Source organism: Rhinatrema bivittatum, chromosome 6, assembly GCF_901001135.1.
Source record: "Rhinatrema bivittatum chromosome 6, aRhiBiv1.1, whole genome shotgun sequence".
Taxonomy (NCBI): Eukaryota; Metazoa; Chordata; class Amphibia; order Gymnophiona; family Rhinatrematidae; genus Rhinatrema; species Rhinatrema bivittatum.
In genome coordinates, this window is record NC_042620.1 from 284,946,808 (window position 1) to 284,970,141 (window position 23,334).

General features: G+C 44.3%; 1 protein-coding gene across 2 annotated transcripts in view; it reads left to right on the forward strand.

Moving 5' to 3' along the window:
• Nucleotides 1-23,334, forward strand: part of LOC115094344 (heat shock factor protein 3-like) — an 80,300-nt gene that overhangs the window by 34,287 nt on the left and 22,679 nt on the right. For both annotated transcript variants that reach the window (XM_029607297.1, XM_029607296.1), the window contains exons 6-11: nucleotides 1,401-1,462; nucleotides 2,200-2,284; nucleotides 2,433-2,527; nucleotides 6,190-6,411; nucleotides 15,898-15,994; nucleotides 16,717-16,782. In XM_029607297.1, the coding sequence (XP_029463157.1) occupies nucleotides 1,401-1,462; nucleotides 2,200-2,284; nucleotides 2,433-2,527; nucleotides 6,190-6,411; nucleotides 15,898-15,994; nucleotides 16,717-16,782 (627 nt within the window). The remainder of the gene's footprint in view (nucleotides 1-1,400; nucleotides 1,463-2,199; nucleotides 2,285-2,432; nucleotides 2,528-6,189; nucleotides 6,412-15,897; nucleotides 15,995-16,716; nucleotides 16,783-23,334) is intronic.

Genomic DNA, 23,334 nt, shown 5'->3' on the forward strand with positions numbered 1-23,334 from the left:
GTGGTATCATCCTGGGAAGAGTATCTATCAAGTCTCAATCCTTTCAGGGAGTTCAGTGGAATACTCAGGAGAGTGTGGTTTTCAGCTCAGATGGGCTTGAGGGCTCTCTGCGAAGGTCAATCAGTCCAATGTTCAGTAATCAGAAGAGGGGACCAGTTGTCCCAGTTTTACGAATGTGCGCCAAGGTAACGACAGACCAGTGGGTTCTTTCTATGGTCTGAGAAGGCTATGCCTTAGATTTTTTTTTCTCACTTATTGAGGCTTTCATGGTTTCTCCCAGATAAAAAGGGAAGTGGTAGGGTCCACGCCAGATTGTCTTTTGTTGGCTGCAGTGGTTCAAACAAGGACGGAGTTCTGGGTTGTTGCGCCATTTACTTTGTGTGGTGCCCCAGTAGGAAGGCACATTCCAACCCATTCTGGATCTGACGATAAGGAATGTATCCTTGCGGGGGCCCCATTTTCGTATGGAGACACTGGTTGCTGTGTTCTGGACAAGAGAATATCTGGCATCTTTGAATCTGTTGGAAGTATGGGGGGGGGGCATTATTGGTTTTGGACCCTCCCCTTTGGGCTCGCAGCTCTTCAGCGCATGTTTTTCCAAAGTGATGGTAGATGTGGCAACAGCTGTTCACTTTCATGGATGATTTGTTGAGTTGGGCAAAGTCAAATGACAAGTGTTAGGACTCCGTTCCCAGGGTGGTTTCCTGTCACAGAATCTTGTCAGGGTGGTCAATTTTGCCAAAAGCAAGTTGGTAAGGTTGCAGACTCTGGAGAGCCTGGGGGCTCATTTTGAGACGAATGTAGGAAGAGGTTTTTTTGTTTTGTTTTGTTTTGTTTGTTTTTTAACTGCTGCTTCTCAGGTCACTATGTTGGCTCTTCATCCGCTTCTGCATAGTTCAAGCTTCTCTTGGCCAACAAATGCATTCACTCTGCAGCACCTTATTACTTCTCTTCTCTTCTTTTTCACTGCATCCTTCTTTTTGAACTCTTATCTGTGCCCTTTCACTGCCAGCTCCCACCTCTGTGTTTTTCAATTTTATGCACCATATGCCTGGAATAGACGTCCCGAGTCGCTGCGTCATTCTCCTCTAGCTATGTTCAGATCAGTCTAGAACACTCGCCTTTCTGAGGCTGTTTCTAAATCCTAACCACTTTTCTACAATATCTGCTCTTCTCATGGACTCTTGTTTGTCTTGAATAGATTGTAAGCTTTATGGGGCAGGGACCATCTTATATATATGTCTGCTATAGCACTGCATACATCTATTAGCGCTTTATAAATGATAAATTGTAGTAGTATTTATCAGGTTGTAATTACCTTTAAATCCTTCATATATTATGCAAATTCCAGAAGCAGACTGTGGTTGCAAAGGTCTTAACATGTCATTTTGTTTCCTTAGATTCTTCAGTTCATATTAAGTTTGGTGCAGCAAAACTATGTTGTGGGAGCAAAGAGAAAAAGGTAACTTTTTAAGAATTCACCTTGTAACTGATTTTTAGACATTTTAGCTTTTACATGGATTAATTTAGTATATAAAAACTAACATTTTATGTCATAGAAAGGAGAGATATTTTCTTATAAAGATACATTTCTAAGGTTACATTGTCCAATAAAAAGGTTTCACCTTTTATTTTTTGTTAACCTTTTTTATTTCCATGCATTCAAGTGAACTAATAGAGAAATCCTACTACTGTCAAAATCTGTGTGATGTTTCCTTCTGCTCTAGCATCCTAGGGACCAGTTAGGATGGCTCAGTTCCACAGCTAGTTAGAAAGTGAGATAATATATAGAGGTATGCCCAGAAGCTTGTAAGAAATCACAGCAAACAAAAAGGACAGCCACCAATTCAGGAGAAATAAGGAACCAGAGAAAGCTGTGTGAAATGCATCTGGGGTTTTGGGGGGAGTTTGTTGGCCCGGCAGTAGTGAGATGTGGTGCATGAGCCTGCCTTCGTAACTACTCAGGGATGTTTCACCTAGGTTAATAGACCCTCCCTCTCACTGTTCCTAGTCTGGTCAGTGCAGTAGTGGCCCCAAGACCGAGAGCCATTCAACAGGGTTCTGTCCAGTATCTGTATTGTGAGCTGTAGATCGGCCACCAGGTGTCGCCCTTAATGATGCCCATGACTGCCTTCACTCTCAGAGGCTGTGAACACTGCTTCCACATCAAGGATTTACCTATCCAGTCTGTTTTTCCAGGTCACTGACGCTAGATGCATCAGATTCCAGTCCTGCAAAGTTCAGCCGTCAGTATTTGCGCACACAAGTGGAAGGTGGAGATATGGTAAAGTCCTGTGATTTTTTAATTATTTTGAAAAGCTTATAGTTTGTAGATTTTGGCATTGATATCAGAAAGCAATAGCATACAAAGCAAAGAAAGATTATATGCTCTCAATACATCTGAGACCTGCTTTTATTTCTTTAACTTGTAGATAGAGCTCCTGGAAGATGGAGATGGTATTGTCATTAAAGATATCACTAATGCCTCAGAGGATGTTTCTCCAGCCAAGACAAATAAGGGTTGTTGGTAAGGATGCTAATGGACTGTAGTCAACTTTAAGGAAGTTTTTGTACTAACGCAGTAGGTATATTTGAGGATCATGCGTTAAAGAATTATACAAAATTGACACAAGCAAGGACAAACAAATCAATGAGCAGAGTATTGAAATGTTAGAATTGCAGAAATTGATTTATTGTTAAAACAGCATGAATGAAAATTGAAAGGCCCAATATCTATGTGCTGGCAGGCCCAGTGCTAGAGTATTCGGTAACCTAAGCGAACCTTCAGCCTTGCACCCCCTCCCCTGCCCACATACATGTATGCAATTGGCATTAGCATGAATATATATACTGCATGCAAATTACCAGATATATTGTACATTAGAATGGAGAATATAAAAGGATATTTAAAAACAGATATTCAAAGTAAAGTCACTTATTCTAACGATATGCACTGCTATGATGTCAACTGAAAAAATTACTGAAAACCTTGCAAAAAAAAATTCAGAACCTATGTAGCAAGCCTGCCTTTCTGAACATACCCAGATCAGTCCAAACCAGTGGGTTGTACAATCCCTACCAGCAGATGGAGTCAGAGAACAAAACATTGGGCACTGCTACATAACAGAGAGTATACCAGAGGAAACTCGGCAATATTCAAAGCCAAACAAAATATTTTTTATTCAATATACAAACATTTTTTAATACAGATGTGTCTGTGCTCTGTGTGGACTTCTTGTGCATCTATAATTAATTAATTAAAACCTAACAAATACATAATAAACATTATCATTATCCACACTCACTTATTACATTCACACCATTCATCCATAAAACCCTCAATACGTATGCATTCATATGACTTTATACATATTGTTCTCCAATAGATATTCACAAAGAACCACTAACACATTATACAATGCTCCCGACGAGATTTCTCGTTTCGCCTGAACTAACAGGCTTCCTCAGGGAAACTCTATAAATTAGACACTGTGGTGTTATAGATGAATATTCACAATATTTAACAATTTACTCCTCAATTGACGAGTTAGATGGATTGCAGCGTGTCTTCATTAAATTATTGATATTCCTCTCAAAGATTCTCTATCTCGTATCGAAATGATGTTTTCAAAGCATTATAGTATGCATATGTCATTGAGATGCATATAATCCCCACAAAGCTTCGGACGCCCTCATGAACGTTTCATATGCGCCGTGTTGTTAACCTCAGGCGTGCGATTCCCTGTTATTACTCCAATGTTTACCATTCACATTTCTTCCAAAATTTGAAGCAAGTATAAGGCGTATACATTCATCTTATTTACATGACTCCATATCATAAAAGACTCTTACGTCTTAAATTCCAATTTTAAAGATGTTCATATGATCAAAGTCTCCATGTCTTTATAACTTAAAGACGGCCTTACATCCTTCCGTGTAACATTCAGGTCCTTACTCCCGCACACAATCTCTCAACTCATCTCATACACGCACTCTACGGGCCCTCAGCCTCTCTCTTACCTCTGGGCCTCCTCTTCACGGGTCACTGCAAGATGGGCTCTGCAGCGGCCCTGATCTTGCGGGCCGATGCGCGGCAGCGGCGTCCCTGATCTTCGCGGGCCGATCTGCGGCAGCGGCGTCCCTGATCTTCGCGGGCCGATCCACGGCAGCGGCGTCCCTGATCTTCGCGGGCCGATCCACGGCAGCGGCGTCCCTGATCTTCGCGGGCCGATCCGCGGCAGCAGCGTCCTTGATCTTCGCGGGCCGATCCGCGGTGGGGACCCTGCTACCGGGCCTCCTCCTCTTCTCGCCCGCTGCAACATCGCTGCTCCTCTTCTGCACGTGGCTGATGCTCCTCCTCCTTCAAGCCTGTGTGGCTCCAGCAACATTTTTCTTCCGGGGCCGCGTGGGCAGGAAGGAGGAGGAGCACCTGCATGTTTAGACGTGCCCTTTTTCTTCGGGCCATGGTGACGTAAGCTCCACCACGGCCCTGCCGATCTTCCTGCTGTGTGTCTCCGGCACACAGCCCAGCCCAGCGAAACTTCACTGCTCAGCCGCCAGTGGGATGAGGTCCAGCGGCGGCTGCATTGGCTCCCACTTGCTGGTGTGTCACGTGCACCGGGCTTGCGCGACACACCGGCACACCTCAGGCGACACACTAAAGTGTCGCGACACACACTTTGGAAAGCTCTGCTCTAAGGATTGGGTTGCTGTGTGCAAAACGTTTTGCTCGTGAGCAAACATTTTTGTTTTTATTAAACTCATGAGCACTACTTTCTTTGATGCAAAAAGCCTATCAATGTTTTGCTCACAGCAACCCAATCCTTAGAGGGAACATTGGAGCAGCATATACACACACTTGCATATTCACTTTCATACTCTTTCTCACTTATACACACTTATTCTCCAAATTCATACGCTCTCTTGCCTCTCATTCACTCCCCAGACTCTCACGCACATGCACACTCACTCAATACTCCTCTTCCACACACACACTCATCTCAGTAACTGCAAACCCTTCACTGCCAAACACTTTGAGAAGTAACACAAACCCTTGCAAAAAAAAAAAAAAAGACACCTAAAACCTTGCCATAATATACCAGCACTGTCTCAGGACTCAAACAGCAGCAGCCTTATCTATGATACGTCAGCAATGTAAATATTATACCGTGCCCTAGAACACTGATACACCACCTACTTCTCCAAAGCCCCACAGAAAAATTACATGCCAGTAGACATGTAATTCTACATGTCACACATGCAGAACACAGACAATCACACATGCAGAACACAGACAGATCCTTACCCAGTACAGAATAAGGGACTACAAATTAGAATCAGAAGCAGGCAAACAAAAATAAAATGGAAAGGCCAAGAAACCAGACTCTTGACAGTGGAATTCTGAAGAGAGAACAAAATACAAATATGTAATGCACATTCCCAAAGGCAAAATATGCCAATCACTAAAAATTCTAAATAATTTTTTTTTTACCTTTGTTGTCTGATCTTATTTCTGTAATCGGTCGGTCCCAGACTTTTTTTTCCTATGTTCCCTTTCTCGGTCTTTTCCCAATTCCTTTTACAGGATTTCTTTATTTTTCTATTTCTTTTCTCTCTACCTGTCTTCTTCCCTTCCTCTCTCAAACACACACTTAGGCATTCATTATCTCACACTGTCTCTCTCTCAGGTACTCTCTCACACACACAGGCTCCCACTCTCACATGTTGTGGCCACATGGCTCTGACTTTCACATGCTCTCTCATGCATAAACACCAGTTCTCTCAAATGCTGTCTTACTGTCACACACAGGCTCTCATTCCCACATCCTGTCTCTCACACACAGGTTCTCATTCTCACATTCTCTGTCACACAAACACACATGCTGTCTCTCACTGGCTCCCTCACACTGCCCCCCCCCCCCCCCCCCCCCCCCAAGGCAAGCTTCCATTCATTCTCACACTGCTTTCCCCACCTCTAGGCAGGTTTCTATTCATTTTCACACCCACACCCAGACCTCCAGGCAGGCACCCATTCATTCATACACACAGGTTAGGGTTTTTCCCCACCCCAGCCAAAGGTTGATAGCATTACAGTCACTGCTGTATGAAGCTGGTTTCTAAACTTCCTTGTCTGTGAAACTGGCTTTGAATACCAGATGCTGTAATTACAGAGCTAACATATTTCTACAGGGAGGATCATTTCACTGAAGAGCAGTCCCCAGAGGACCATCATCCCATACCTAGCTATGCAACTGAAATCCCTGACTGTTCCTTGAAGCCCAGTGGAGCAGAAAGCAATGCCTTGGAGCTGCATTCCATGCCAGTGAGTGATGCAGAAGATCCTGCCTCTGTTATTGATGCCATTTTGAGTGAAACCAGTTCTGCAAACTATAGTGATACTGTTCTGGACAGGTAAATGTCACACTTGCTTAATGCTTTTCTTGTTTGGGTTTTTTTGTTTTGTTTTTTTTAGAAAAGATCTTTATTGAAAAACAACACTGCAGTTCTAATCTTTTCACAGATTCTAGTATCTCTCATTATCATGCATATTCCTTTGATGGTGCCTTGTCAGATCGCCATACTGTATGCCAGTGGCCACAACTGGGTGTTCCCTGCATTATAAAGCCACACAGCTGGACATGGGCAGCAGGCTGCTTCCCAATACAGCCTGCAAAAAGTGAAAGGGCTTGCATGGGCAGGACAACCGAGGGAGCCACTGAGGTCTGCCCATCAATGCAGACTGAAAGAAGTCAGATAGCTTACATGAGCCATGGGGAGCGCTAGCTGGCATCCTAGGAGGAGAGAGATGAGGTGGGGGAAGAGTGCTGGGGTCTGGCTGGTAGGAGGGGGGAGAGCGTGCTACAGTCAAGGGAACAGGTGTATTGGTACAGAAATACTCATAGCTCCACAAATGGTTTGCAAGTGTCAGCTAGTGAAGCTAATATAACCCTTGGATTTCTATTAAGAATTAACTTTCTTTAGCATTGGTTCAATAGAACAGAGGCTTGTTAGGTATTTGCATATGTGCAAAACTTGTTTAGCGGAACAAGCAGCGGGGGATGCTGGCTCTAGGCCCCAGTCTTCATGGATTCTCAGCCAGTCAAGAAGCCTGAGCTATTGAGAAGCTCTTCAGGCCTTTGAAGATTTTTGGTGCCGGATGTTAAATGGATCTGGGCCTAAACGCGCTGAAGGTTTAGGCAGGCTTTGCTTAACTGTGTGGTAGGCCATGGCAGCTGCTCTTTTCCCGCGCGCATTCTCGCCGTGCGGCAGTTGCATATGCGGGGACTTGTGCACGTAAGGCTGTGGTCTAGATTTGAGAGTGTACGTCTGCGACTTAGTCTTGAGCACGTATTTGCACAGGTACTTGTGCACTTAAGGCCCGCCACCTCAACAGATTTGGAGGGGGTTCATGGAAGACTTAAGATGGTTTTCTACGGGCCACTCGGACCCTTTAAGACAGCCCCAAGAGCAGCAAGATGCAAATTGATATCCTGATGTTCCTAGGAAAAGTTAGCTATGCTTCTTAAGGTCTTGAAGTGTAAATAACTTTTTCAGATAATGTGATTTGCAAATTTTAGCATATGATCTACTAGTAATGAGCCAAAATACATGTGTTTGCATGCAACTCAGCTCATTTAAATATCTGCATCGTGCTGTGTTTTTTAGGGAGGAGATAATGTGTAATGTTTGAAATGCTATGCATTATCTCTGCATTAAGCCTTTTTTACTGCAGTGTAAAGCCCTAACACAGCTTAGAAACTCCGGCCCACCCCCCCCCCCCCCTCGCCCTGCCACAACATTGCTAACCTAAGAATTGCTTCAGTGCAGTGGGAAGAAATGCAGCTGGGTTAATCCTGGATCTTCAATTTGTATTTCTCTTATGGTGCACCACAGAAGAAGATGAAAGTACAGCACAATGTTCAAGCTGAGGTGCACAATAAGATCTTTTACTTAGAATGTGTATTAAAATGTGATCTCATGAACTGGTACATTAATGTACGTAAATTGAACTTCTCAGTGAAGTCTTAGGTGTAGTTCTGAAAGCTTTTTTATTTTCTTTATGCTTTGTTTAACCTCTGGTACCCTAAGTGGACATTGCTGACTCTGCCCCTCCTCAGAAGGTCATGCTCAGGTGGCCGAGAATCTCTGTTCGGCTGGAGAGGTGCATCCTATCCACTGCCAGTTGGCTGGTAAAGGCCGCCACTGTAGCAGCAGCCATCTTTCCTCCATGCTTAGGACCCACACACTCACTCTGCGCCTAAGTCCTGGCCCAGCCCTGCAATTTATGTTTTAACTCTGACTTTGGTAATTGGTAGGAATGTGCAGCCAAAACATTCTTTTCATGCCATTTTTTAAATCTTTCCCATTTTGTGGAGGGAGGGGTTTGTTTCATTAATTTTTAGTGTGCACTAATTTCCAATTATTGTGTGCTAAATCAAAATTAGTGTGCACTAAATTGAAATTAGTACGCACTATTTCACCCTAGATACACCCCTGCAGTGACCTCAGCCCTTCAGTATTTCTCCGTCTCCAGCAGATGCAAGCATGCTTTCCCTATGGGGATCGCTGTACCTTTTGGAAGAAGAAATTCTGCTTTTAAATTGGAGAAAAGATTGAGCCCTGCTCTCCTGCAGTGATACCTAAAGGTCCCTCCCCCAGCTGAGAATTCCTGAGGCAATTTCCGAGATCTCTCAGAGGTGTTCCTTGGTCCAGTAGCCAGTTCCCGGTGTGGACTTTGCTGCTGAAGCAGTTGAAAGGCAGCAGGTGCAGGAAGCCAAGCGCAGCGGTGACGGTCAAAGTCCTCTTCCCCCACAGCCGGAGACCGTCTCTGTACTCAGCCGGTAAGTGCTGAGCCCAGATAAGTTAAAAGAAAAAAAAAAAGAGAAGATTTACTGATCCAGAGACAATTGGAGGGATTTCCGGTAGGTTTCCTCCAGTCTCCATGCTCGGTGCACCATACTGACGTCGTTCCTGCTCCCATGGGGGTAAGGGGAATTGGGCCTCCGAGCAGGTTGAGCAGCCCCAGGGGGCTAGGCCCTGCTTTAGAAACACTGCATGATTGGCCTCATTTGCACCATATTGGGCGCGTTTTTGTGAGTGCAGTACAGCCCTACGTAGGACGTCAGTACGTGCAGCGCATTGGCTCTGAGCACGTGCTGTGCGTGTAACATCAGTGCATATTTATGCACACAACCTAGGGAGGCAGGTCAAGAAATTGCAGTACTTCTCCCGCAGCACCAGCAGGAGTCTTTGTCCGCTATCACACAACAATGTTTTGAAGTGGGAAAACACGAGGTGAGATCCACATATGATGTCTTTGAGACCGCTGCCAGGGTGGCCGCCGTGGGCATTGGTGCCTGTAGGATGGCCTGGCTCCGTGCCTCCGACCTAAGGCCAGAAGTCCTGGAGAAATTGGCTGATCTCCCCTGTACAGGAGAGAATCTTTTTGGGGACAAGGTCAGGGGTGCGGTAGCCAGTTGAAGGATCACCATGAATCCCTTCAACAGCTATCTCCCAGTGCTTCAGACCCACCGTCCTCTGCACAGAAACCTCCCCGACCCAGTTCTAGAAGGTCTTTTTATAGGCAGTGGAAATATTATCCCCCTGCCTCTCTGTCTCGCATGCCCTGCACTGCTTCCAGTCTCCACTCCTGCTGACAGAGGACTCCTAGGCCCCAGCCGGCCCCCCAACAGGCTCTGGCGCCAGGGTTTTGACTGGAGGCGAGGGAACATGAGTCAACACGTCATACCCCTGCCACCCAGTTCCCCAGTGGGGGGACAGTCTTCTCTGCTTTGTCCACCATTGGTCGATCATCACCTTGGACCGATGGGTCCTCACTATTGTTCGTCAGGGGCAACGACAGACTTCAGAGAAATCCTAGAGGACTCTCCCCCCATGTCCATCATGGGGTTCATCCGCCCAACAGGACATACTTCTTGCAGAGCTCTCCGCCCTCCTATTGGCGGTAGCAGTAGAATCCATCCCCCGTCACCAGCACGGTCGAGGTTTCTGTTTGAGGTATTTCCTGATATCAAAGAGAACTGGGGGCTTGTGCTCCATTCTCAATCTCACGGTGTTGAACAAATTCCTCAGAAGGAAAAAGTTCAAAATGGTTTCTCTGGGTACTCTGATCCCCCTGCTCATAAAGGGGGACTGGCTCTGCTTCCTCAATCTCAAGGATGCCTACGTCCACATCGCCATCTTTCCCAGAGACAGGAAGTATCTGCGCTTTGTGGTGGGGAAGGCTCACTGCCAACACAGAGTGCTGCCATTTGGTTTGGCCTCAGCCCCTCGCGTCTTCACCAAATGCCTGGCAGTGGTGGCAGCGCACCTCAGGCGGCGGGCGGTGCATATCTTCTCTTACCTAGACGACTGGCTGGTCAAAAGTGACTCCCGAGCAGGAGCGCTGGACGCTTTGGCCCTGACCATGAGGGTGCTGCAGTCTCGGGGATTTATTATCAACTACCTGAAGTCCCACCTCTGCCCATCTTCCCAACTGGACTCCATAGGAGCCAGACTGGACACAGCCCAGGCAAAAGTGTTCTTGCCCCACATTCGGGCTCTTGCCCTATCTTTGCTGGCAACCTTGGTGCACAACAGTTGGTACATGAGTGCCCGCCTACTGCTTTGCTTGCTGGGCCACATGGCAGCCTCTGTTCATGTTACCCCACTAGCCCGTCTCTGCATGTGCAGAGCACAATGGAGATTGTGATCGCAATGGCAGCAGGCATCCCAGGACTTAGAGGCCCGTGTCTCCGTCATGAAACCTCTGAGGAACTCTCTATCCTTGTGGGGAAAATCTCCAGTCTGGATCGGGGAGTTTTCTTCCAGGCTACCCCGCCTCAAATAGTGCTTACCACCGATGCCTTTTCCCAGGGCTGGGGGGTCCATGTGGACAACTTCCACACGCAGGGTCAATGGACCACTCAATAAGCTCTATGTCAAATAAACTTCTTGGAGCTTCGGGCAATGCATTACGTGCTTTGGGCGTTCCGCGACCACTTGTCCTACAAAAGCGGCCTTGATCCGTACGGACAATCAGGTTGTGATGTGGTACATCAACAAGCAAGGAGGCATGGGATCGCTCCTTCTTTGCCAGGAGGCCGTAGAGATCTGGTCCTGGGTTCTGTCGCAAGGGATGTCCCTGTGGGCTGCATACCTGCCTGGACCATTGAATATGCTGGCGGGACCATCTTAAGCTTCTCCTTTCACTCGCACGAGTGGTCGCTGGACCCGAAAGTGGCAGTCCAGATCTTCCGCCTGCGGGGAACTCTGGATGTGGACCTGTTCACCTCCCCGTTCAACTGCGAGGTGAGCAATTTTTGCTCCCTATTCGGAACGGATAGGGAGCAAAAATTGCTCGTCCTCCCGCCAATGCCTTCACCATTCATTGGGGCATGGGTCTCCTGTACGCTACCCTCCTCTTCCGCTTCTCATGAAAACTCTCCTGAAGCTCCAGCAGGACCAGGAGACCATGAGCTTGGTAGCGCCCCACTAGCCCAGGCAGGTCTGGTTTCTTCTCCTTCAGGATCAGGGATCCCATCTACCTGGGGACTGCACCTGATCTGATAACACAGAATCAGGGCACCCTGCGCTATCCGAATCTCCGGGCGTTAGCCTTGATGGCTTGAATGTTGAGCATCTAGTCCTTCAGCCTCTGGCTCTCTCAGACAGTATTGCCCAGGTACTGGTATCTTCCAGGAAGCCTTCCACCAGGAAGTTTTACAAGGTGAAGTGGAAGAGTTTCTCAGTGTGGTGTGCGGGGCATGGATTAGATCTATTTACTTGCACACTTTCGAGGTTCTTGGACTAGTTGTGGCACCTTTCCAAGGCCGGACTTAAAACCACCTCGGTCAGAGTTCATTTGAGCGTGATTAATGCTTACCATTGGGGTGTTTCTGGTACACCTATCTCCGTTCAGCCTATCATAAGTCACTTCATGCAGGGCCTACTGCAGCTAAAGCCTCCTCTGCGGCCCCCGTTGTTTCCTGGGATCTCAACGTGGTGCTGGCATAGCTCATGCATCCTCCTTTTGAGCCCATGTGCACCTGCAAGCTGAAATTCCTTACCTGGAAAGTCCTCTTCCTGATGGCGGTTACTTCAGCTTGCAGAATAAGCGAACTTCAGGCATTGGTGACGTACCCATCTTACACAAAATGTATTCATGATCATGTGGTCCTCCATATACATCCCAAGTTCCTGCCTAAGGTTGTGACTGATTTCCACCTTAATCAGCCCGTTATGTTACCCACCTTTTTTTCCGAGACCCCATTCCCTTCATGGGGAACGGGATCTACATACGCTAGATTGCAAGAGAGCTTTGGCCTTCTATTTAGAATGCTCAGCAGGCTATAGATAGTCCAACCACCTGTTCATTTCTTTTGATAAGAACAGACTGGGGATCGCGGTAGGTAAACAGAGCCTTCTCTGTTGCTGGCCCATCCATCTGGAACTCTCTGCCAAATTCTCTTTGCCAGATTTCAAATTCACAACAATTCAAATAATCGTTAAAAACATACTTATTCCAACTTGCTTTTAATCTTCCAGTATCAGAACACACTTAATTCATATCTTTATTATTCTTTTTCACTATACCACCACCCCCTCATTAAGTGATTTTTTATGCAGTCTGGCACTTGAATAATTAAATCAGAGTAGATATTTATTTTATTAGTTTTTATGTGTTGTAAATTAGTTTTTTAAACCACTTTGTTTTGAGAATTTATATTACTATTTTGTATGTTTTTATACGTAAACTGTTTTGATTAATTTTATATTGTAAAAACGGTATATAAACATTTTAAAATAAATAAATCTCATTCTGCTACACACGATCAGGCCTTCAGCTAGAAACCCAAGTTAAAGCTCGGTCTGTGAGGGCTATGGCAGCATCGGTGGCCCACTTACGGACGGTCCCTGTCGCCGATATCTACAGGGTTGTGACGTGGAGCTCCCTACACAAGTTCGCTGCCCATCACTGCTTGGACAAGGAGGGTCGACAAGATGGGAAATTCAGCCAATCTGTCCTGTGCAATCTCTTCCAGACTTAAACCTAACTCTTCCTACCTAGGGCCCTCTACTTGAGACCAGGCTGTCTCCCTATCTTCCAACAGTACCTCAGTTGTTTTGTACACGTTGGCACCTTGGTCAGTACATGTTGGTCTTTATTGTTGTCGGGAACAGCCTGGAGCTTGGTATTCACCCATCTGTGAGAACTACCATCCTGCTTGTCTTAGGAGAAAGCGCAGTTGCTTACCTGTAATAGGTGTTCTTCTAGGACAGCAGGATGTTAGTCCTCAGGAAACCTGCCTGCCACCCCGCGGAGTGTTTTTTTCCTGCGTTTTTTTATTTTATTCTTTCACTCATATTTTGCTATGTTATGAGACTGAAGGGGGACTACATGTGGACGCGCAGATAGTGGCATGCTGGGAATGCTCAGTGTGCCAGTCAAAGCTTCTAGAAACTTTGACAAACGTTTTCCGTGCTGGGCGCCATCTGATGATGTCACCCATCTGTGAGGACTAACATCTTGCTGTCCTAGGAGAACACCTGTTACAGATAAGCAACTGTGCTTTTCCCCTCTGGGGGGGGGGGGGGGGGCACTTGGTCGGGTCAATCTGGAATGGGAGATGGACACAGATTGGATGATAGGGTCTGCTGACTCCAGCCTCTCTGATTGGGGAGTGGTGACCTGGCCAGACTGCATAGAGTCAGTGGTCAGTGGAGGAGGCATTGTGGTCTATCAGTCGGTTAGAGACCAGAGTGGTGCACATAGCCTTGTTTTCCTTTCTGCTATGGTTACAAGGTTGGGCAGTGCGAGTTCTGTTAGATAATGCATTGGCAGCGATTTATATCAACCGAGAGATAGAGACCAAAAGTCAGATGGTTTCGCAAGAGACTCAATTGTTGGTTCACTGGGCAGAGCAGAACCTAGCAGTTCTGTAACATCTTACATAGCTGGGGTGGACAATGTGTTGGCAGATTTTCTCAGCAGGCAAAACTTGAACCTCGGAGAATGGGAGCTATCAGAGTAAGTAATGCTTCTCATTTGGGTCATATGGGGAACTCTTTGCATGCATTTGATGGCGTCGAGACAAAGTGCCAAGGCGGCACGCTTTTACAGTCATAGGCGTGAACACGGAGCAGAAGGAATAGATACTTTGGTGCTGCTGTGGCCACCGGGAATTCTTCTTTACGTCTTTCTCTTCGGCTGTTGCTGGCCAGGGTACTACAGCGCATAGAGACACCCGAGTGAAGTGAATCCCGTGGCTCTGGAATGGCTATGTTGGCCATAGTTCACCTACCTTGTAAATTTGACAGTGGATGATCTGTTAGGGTCTCCCTCCAAGACAGTTGCTCCAGAGTCCCATATTTGCGGCTCAGGCGGATCACTTTGGTCTCTCATTTTTGAGAGGAACTGCTTAAGATAGAGCCTAGTTATTCAGAAAATATCATTGCTGCCTAACTGCAGGCCAGACAGCTGTCCAGATCCTTGGCTTATGTTAGGGTATGGAGGATTTTTGAGGCTTATTGTGTTAAACAGGACGTGCAGCTTACTCAGGCTTCAGTTTCCCATACCTTGACCTTTTTCCAAAAAGATCTAGTTGAGGGGTCTAGCCTATAATTTCCTTTGGGTACAGGTGGCATCTTTAGGCTGTCTTTGGGGTAAGGTGCAGGGAGTGTCCCTGGCTTCGAATCTCGCTGTGATTCATTTTCTTCGAGCGGCAAAACACTTGCAGCTCCCAATGCAGAAGGTGTGTCCTTCGTGGAATCTTAATTTGGTGATGAGAGTATTGTGTGAGACTCTGTTCGATCATTGCAGAGGATGACTATAAAGGATTTAACCTTGAAAGTGTTGGGTTGGGGTTTTTTTTTGGGGGGGGGGGGGGGGGTTGTGGCGATTTGATTGGCCAGAAGAATTTCAGAGCTTCAGGTGTTGTCTTGTAGAAATCCTTTTCTTTAGTTTACGGAGAATGGGGTGATCTTGTGAACGGTGCCCTCATTTCTGCCAAAGGTTGTTTTGGCTTTTCATTTTAGTCAAACAGTGGAAGTTCCTGCCTTTCCAAATTTGGATTTGGCTGGGCCACACACGAAGGAATTTCTTGTGTTGGATATGTGGCGGGGTTGTTAAGGCATCTCTAGCTGACTTAGTTTCCGAAGATCAGATCATATTGTGCTTTGGAATGGGCTAAGAAAGGAGTGCAGGGTATCCAAGGCTACTGTTACGAGATGGCTGAAGGACACGATTAGCTTAGAGCATATTTGTAAAGGCCGCCCAGTATCAGAGGGTCTAAGGGCTCACTCTACTCAAGACAACTTCATGAGCCAAGTGTCAGCTGGTTTCCTCGCAATAAATATGTCGGGCGGCTACTTGGAAGTAGTTAAACATTTTCTCCAGACATTACTGGTTGGATGTCCGGGATCCGGACTCCGTGGGCTTCAGAGAGAGTGTATTGCGAGTGGAGCTATCACATTCCTGCCCAGTATAGGGAAGCTTGGGTACATCCCAGGAGTCTGGAGTGATCTGGGGTATGAACAGGAAAGAAAAATTGGTTCTTACCTGCTAATTTTCGTTCCTGGAATACCATAGATTAATCCAGAACCCCGCCTGTTCAGTAAAGTTTCTGCTTAATGCTGTTGGAACGAGTTTTCCATAGAGGCTCCGCCTCCCTTCAGCTTATTGAGAGTCTCAGTTATAGTTATTCTCATCTTGGCTTGGGTACAAGTCATACTGAGGAACTACAGGTGGCACTGTAGGTTAAGTAGTGTCAATAAAGCTTTTCTTCTATGTCACCATCTGCTGGCAGGGAGGCAAAACCCAGGAGTCTGGACTGATCTGTGGTATTCCAGGAATGAAAATTAGCTGGTAAAAACCAATTTTCCTTTCATCTCTTTCAGGGAAGAGATTCAAGATTTTCTGAACTGTATTGATACAAGCCTTGAAGAACTGCAGACAATGCTGTTTAGGAAGAAGCCTGGCTCTGATGTTATTGAAGTAAGTGTTTTATATTCTCAGTAGATAATGTACACTGATCTGTGGGCAGTAAGCTGGATTCATTTATATATATATATATCTACAGATAAAATATTTAAAATTTAGGAGAGAGGCTTTGTTGAGGATGTTCTCGTATGTATAACTTTGTATGTTCTAGCAAAGCATTCAGTTTGCCAATTTTTATGTCAGTAAAGATGAAATGCTCATTTAAATACGATGAAAGAATACTTCCAAGAGACTTTCTCATTGGTCAGATCTGGGAAGTAGTGCATAAGAGTTTAAAATGGGATGACAGAAGTTTAGTACCCATGCAGGTGAATGGTGCCATCTGCTGTTTTGACTTCTCGTTACTCAGCTAGCTACTGGCAAACTTAAGATTATTGTTATTGATGGCCTGTTGATGCCATGTTTTGAAGAGGCACTTGTTAAAGCACCGAACATAGTCTTGTATCTAAAGCCGCTCATGCTGTGAGAGTTTATTGGATTTAACAATATCTCAGTTCTGAAGCTCTACATGTCACTTCCAAAAGAGGAGCCAATCTCAGTTATGTTATTTCATCAGCCCCTTGCCGTTGGTGTGCCCCTTCCCCCTTGCCAAAAGATATATTTCAAAGGCATTTTACCAGTTTTCCAGCAAATAAAAAATGGCATTAGAACAAAGACTAATTTGACATATCGAGTATGCAGATCCTTAGTCTAGTTTTGTTAATTTTGTTTTACAGATATTAAATTCTGACCTTCCTTCCTCAGACCTAAATGTAACAGGACCATCCTCCAGTGTACCAAGTGTGAGTAGAATTTCTTTACATTGCATAGTGTGACTGTATGTCTAGTTTTCCTGTTTACTTTGTCGGACGTTCCTCACACTCACTAGTACAATTTTACCACTTTTTTTGGTCAAGGAAGGTGGGGTGGAATTGAGCCTAGAAATCATTTGTCGTGTCTTTTGTTCTTAATCTGTTAAATTGCATCTTCCAGCAACACAAATGCCAGGAATGAATAGGAAGGCTGTAAAGTATTGTTTTCATAGAACAATGAATGTGAGGGTTAAAACACATAAAAAAAGAGGGAGGGACATGTGATGTGGTGAGCCGAGGTGGATGCGTTCTCCCCGGGGTCTGGGTACCATGGTGTCAAAATCAGCAACAATCAGCTGTTGGTGATCCTTCAAGGGAGCAACCACAAGATCTGATTGAGCCTATGTTGATTACAAATTATATGCAAAAATTGTTGCCAGTGATGCTCGTTAGGGGAGGGAAAAAGAGAAACCCCGCGAGATAGAAGTTAAAATGACAATGAGACAAGATCTGAATGGAGAGAAACTGCAAAGTGAAGCAATAATAACAGAAATTAAAGCTGTAGTTTTGGCAGCTTTAGACTAAAAGCTTTCTGGCATTTCTACCCAATTGTCAGAGGTAAAAGAAGCACTCACCCGTATGGAGCAGGCAGAAGGTCATATTTCTATGTTAGAGGATGAATCTCTGGCAGCAACTGCTAAGATGGCAACCTTAGAAAAAGCTTTAGCGGAACATGTCAACAAGTTAGATGACCTGGAGAATCGCTCCAGAAGATCTAATCTAGATTCTTAGGACTGCCTGAATCTATCAAAGATAGGAATCTGTGTGATCTTTGGAAACCTGGCTGCCTGAAGTGCCTAATTTCCCCGATTTAAAATCACATTTTTGGGTTGAGAGAGCACATCGTTTGGGAACCAAGAAAGAATTGGAATTGCGACCTAGAATAGTGATTGTGAAAATTCTCAATTTCGCGCACAAGCAAGCAATTATTCAGGCATACCATAAAAGACCTGTCCTGTTTTACGCATCTCATCGAGTGTATATTTTTCAAGACTATGCAGCAAAGATCTCTGCGCTGTGCAGAAGTTTTTCTCCAATGTGTTCTACGTTGTTCAAAAAATAAAGTTTTCACTTCAATTTCTGGCAAAGCTAAAGATCTGGTATGACTGACAAGTTAAAGTGTTCAATTTGCCTGAAAAAGCCCAGACGTTTGTGGACTCCATAACAAAATGAAAGAGAGGGTGGATATCAACATTTTGAATGAGATGCTGGAGCAAAGTTCAACTGATGATTTTTTTTTTTTTTTGAGTCAGGGATTACCCGATAACATTATGAATAAATCGGGTAATGTCCGGCAACGAAGAGCAGATAGGAAATAATTCTGGAAAGCCGGGTTTCCCCTTGGTATTTCTTCTACTTTTCTACAGATATGTAGCGGTTTCCAGATCTTTCAAGATGGCCCTAGACCTAAATCATCCTAGCCTGTTAACTGGCTATATTCTTCTTCGAGTTGGCTCACCAGAAGTGCTGCGAGGATGGTGAGTCTCTAACCTGAGCAGCGAAGGCAACTCTTATTTTATTCAGACAAATCTCTACAGCTGGAAAGAGATGATGCCACAAATCTTGAACTGCCTAAGTAATGGTTTTTATGGACCTCTGTCCACTGCACGTAGTTTAGACTTTTGCATGTAGCTGGTGAACGTTGGACTCAGAAGTTAAATCAATAAGGGGCATGTTCAGTGAAATATTAATGCTATATTGTTTTCTTTTTGGGCAATTATTGCATATTAACAAATGGGGCTATACTATACCACAATAGGTTACAGTTGATGCCTACCATTTCTTTCAAGAACATTATCTTTAGTCTATACTTTTCTGTCTTTACTTTTTCAAGTTTTTCCTTTTTTGGGGGAAGGAGAATCTCTTGGAAGGAGACGGGGGCGTGGCACCTGATCACACACATAGCCTGACCCTGGTTCCTTAATTTGTCAGGGAAGAGAAACGATCTGGAGTTTTGGAAGAAGAGGGAGGGGAGGGAGAGAGATGGAACTATCCTGGCAGAAACTTCTTACACTGAACTCTTTAGGGTGGTCGAGGAAGGCATAAACAGGTATTGATTCCCTAGGCTAGGGGGGATTAGTGCCAACTTAGTGAAGGTGTGGTTCTTTCATGGAAAGTACGTTATTTACTGGATCAAATATGGTTGATAACATAAGAATTGGGTTCCCCAGTAAAGCAGGCTAAAATGTTAACATCCCTATGCAGGCAAAAGGCCAAGATTGCCTGCTTTCAGGAGACGCATTTAAATGATCAGGAGAATGATAAATTAACCAGAGATTGGGTGGGTATTTTTATTTCTTAGCGGTGAACAGGAAGGGAGGGGCTGCACTCCTTTTGGGTAAATAGGTGGCCTTTGAGCACAGATCAACTCACAAAGATAGCAAAGGACGATATGTTTTATTTTGTAACAGGGAAGCTGTACGGTCAGACAGCCACCTTGTGTAGTGTGTATGCTCTAAATATATATAATCATAAATTCTTTGAGGAATTGGTGAGAGCCTTTATAGTCCACGCTAAAGGCCCCTTGATAATAGCTGGGGACTTAAAACTGTGTTGCAGATCCCACAGTGGATAGATCGGCCCAAGTATCATACCCAGACTGGGGAGAAATAAGGGAATTCCCTTTCTTTGTAAACAACTATATTTATTAGATGTTTGGAGGATTATGCATCCCGATGTGAAGGATTTCACACACACGGCTCCAGGGCGCATATGACCATGTTTCGTATAGATTATATATTGGTCCCCTCTGCTAGCTTTTCCAAAGTTGACAAGGCTGAAATAGGGCCCACAGAATTTTCTGACCATTCTATGATATGAATAGATATCAGGCTAGGGGGCCCAACGATGGGACAATACCAGTGGCACAGCTCCCCTATGAGGAAAGACTAAAGAGGTTAGGACTTTTCAGCTTGGAGAAGAGACGACTGAGGGGGGATATGATAGAGGTGTTTAAAATCATGAGAGGTCTAGAACGGGTAGATGTGAATCGGTTATTTACTGTTTTGGATAATAGAAAGACTAGGGGGCACTCCAAGAAGTTAGCATGGGGCACATTTAAAACTAATCGGAGAAAGTTCTTTTTTACTCAATGCACAATTAAACTCTGGAATTTGTTGCCAGAGGATGTGGTTAGTGCAGTTAGTATAGCTGTGTTTAAAAAAGGACTGGATAAGTTCTTGGAGGAGAAGTCCATTACCTGCTATTAAGTTCACTTAGAGAATAGCCACTGCCATTAGCAATGGTAACATGGAATAGACTTAGTTTTTGGTTACTTGCCAGGTTCTTATGGCCTGGATTGGCCACTGTTGGAAACAGGATGCTGGGCTTGATGGACCCTTGGTCTGACCCAGTATGGCATTTTCTTATGTTCTTAAGTTCACCGGAGATAGTGAATTTCAGGAATATCTTAAAGTTAAATGGAATGAATATGAGGGCTATAATTCCCAACATAAGATGAATCTCCTTTTATTTTGGGATGCTGGGAAGGCTGTAATGCGGGGGGAGATTGCCACATATCTGATTTGGAAAACTAAACTACTCAATAATCGTATAGCGGAACTCGCGAGAGAGTTTCAAAAAGCTAAAACGAAATTAACAGCGCATCCATCTCTCAGTGGCTAATAAGAAGCATTGTTGAGAGACTCTATTTTCCTTGAATTGTTATTTACATCAAAAAACAATGAGGCATTAACTATATACCGATTTGGGAATAAAGCTAGAAAATTACTGGCCAACTTAGTAAAAGTCAAAAAGGGGCACAACTATATTGAGGCGCTGAATGATCAATATGGGGTAAGACAGACTTCCGCTGCATAGATTTGTAGGATTTTCCAGTCCTTTTATGAACAGCTGTATCATAATCATAGAGAAGAGGGGACTAGTGTGGCAGAAGATCTGTTTTTCCAAGGCTTAACCTTGCTAGAGGTAACTGACCAACAATTATCCTGGTTGAACAGACCGCTTAACCTCCAGGAAATTTTAGAAAATATGAAGTCTAGTCCACTACTTAAAGCCCTGGCCCCAGATGGATTCAGTGTGGATTTCTATAAGATTTTAAGTGGGGACATGGGGTGCTCTTAAAGAGTTTTTCACAGAGGCCTTACTTAAGGGCTCCTTTCCCAGAGAAACTAAACAAGCTTATATTATGGTTCTCCCTAAATGGGGAAGGGACCCCATGTCAGCCGGCCTCGTATAAACCTATATCCCTTTTGAATTTTGATCTGAAACTTTTTGCTAAAATCATTGCCAATAGACTAAATATAGTGTTACCTTCATTAATCTCCCAGGATCAAGAGGGTTTTGTGAAGGGCAGGACAGAGAGTAAACATATCATGAGATTAGGGATAGCTATGGTGCAGAGTAAATTCTCCCTAATGCAGGCATTGGTAGTAGGCTTCGATGCCGAAAAGGCATTTGATCAGGTGGTATGGCAATATCTGTTTTCAGATCTACAAGGATATGGGTTTGAGGGTGATACAGTGCGTAACATTTCCCTGCTGTATCAGGAGCCTTGCTCCATCATCTTAGCAAATGGTTGTATGTCACAAGAATCTGAGTTACAAAGGGGTAGAAGGCAAACATGCCCGCTCTCCGCTGCTGTACATTCTCTCCTTAGACCCTTTATTGAGAAAAATAGATGAATACCCGGACTTTCTGGGATTCGAGATAGGTGGCGAACGTGTCAGAATAGCAGCTTCTATGGATAGCGTCTTAGTTTTTCTGACGGATACTGTTTACTCGCTGAAGACAGTGATGGAAATGCTGAAGCATTTTGGCTTGTTCTTGCGCCTTAAAATTAATCTTGACAAGTCTGAAGCATTGGATGTCTCTGGGTCCATGAAGGCCAAATAGCCAAGTCTCTTTCCTCTGCGCTGGGTAGAAACAGAAATGAAATATTTAGGGGTTAAAATTCCAGTTGATATTCTACATATGAATGTAATATTCTGCCTTTACTTTCAAAGACCAAAAGAAAATTGGCCGAATGGCAGTTGCTGCCCCTTTCTATATCTGGCAGAATTCATTTGTTTAAGATGATGGAGCTACCTAGGTGGCTGTATGTACTACAAATGTTACCTGTCTGGATTAAGCAAAGACATATGGTGGTATTGGATAGAGCTTTAGGGGAATTTTTGTGGGGGAATAAAAGGGCTCGTCGAGCATTAAGCAAGATGCAGTCACTGTGGGGAGAAGGCAGAATGGACTGTCCAAACTTAAGAATTACAATTTAGCCTGTTTATTATTTCATGTGAAAGATTGGCTAAATGGGTCAGATATATTTTTACCTGCCAGTTTTTTACAGGCCTGGTGTAAGCCGCTTAATTTGGGAACCCTACTGCATGTCTCTGGACATGTTACCCAATTATGTCCAATTTAACCCAATCATTACCGCTTGTAGGCAAGCTTGGAATATGCTTTGTGGTAGACTTCAGTTACATTGGAAAGTTTCACCATTTCTCTCTATTGCTGGCCATCCAAGTTTCCTTCCAGGCTTGGAGAATTTGCTTTTTTAAAAATGGGCCAGTAAAGGACTAACTGCTTTACGACAGTTTATACATGCTACTGGAATTGTCCGCACATTCACAGAGCTATGATTGGATTTTGATCTATCTCACAAAGAGTTCTACGCATATTTGCAGGTTAGACATTTTATTGAGCATGATCTATTTAAAAAGTCTGTCAGTCAATGTTCAACAGTTTGATCGTTTTTTTCAAGTATGTCCTGGGCAAAGGATGTCTTGTGCCTCTTTGACAAAAGCCATTAAAGATATTAAAATGCAAGATAATGTGCAAGAACTGGAACCAGGAGTTAAACTTTCCTATCTTATATAAAGCGTTAAAAACCTGTTTTGCGAACATAATATCAGAAATTGTTTTACTTCGGGAGACGCACTTCAAATTTCTATGACACTTATTTGTATTCACTGACTGGGCCTTTAAAGCTAACTTGGCTTCAACAGATAAGTGTACAAAGTGCCTAATTGCTCTAGGTACCTTTTTTCACTGATTTTGGGCCTTTTGGAAAGCACTCAAAATCTCAGAGATTGTTTTTGCAGAAAGCATTTCTGTTGGCTAAGAAAACAATTCTGGAATATTGTACTAAAGTGGAGCAACTTTCCTTCACAATGGAAGTTGAAGCTGCATAAGATGGCAGTTTTTGAACATCTTTCTGTCCGTTGCTTTTCACAGACTAAATATGATCTAATCCTGGAAATGTGGCCAGTGTATATTTTGTCTTTGAATGTGAAAGCGCTCAGCGTGCTGTTTGCATTACTGTAAATGAGTTGGATAAAACAATCTTTGATGCCAGATATTATCAATAGTATTAGCTTAGAGTACAGTATTAGACTATAGGGCAAACTTTCAGTGTTCTTTCCTGTATCCTGGGGAGAGTTCAAGCTGTCAGGATGTCTTGAAGTAATAGTGTTTGCTATTCAGGATGCTATATCTAAGGGGAGGGAAGGACAATGGAGGGGAAGGGGA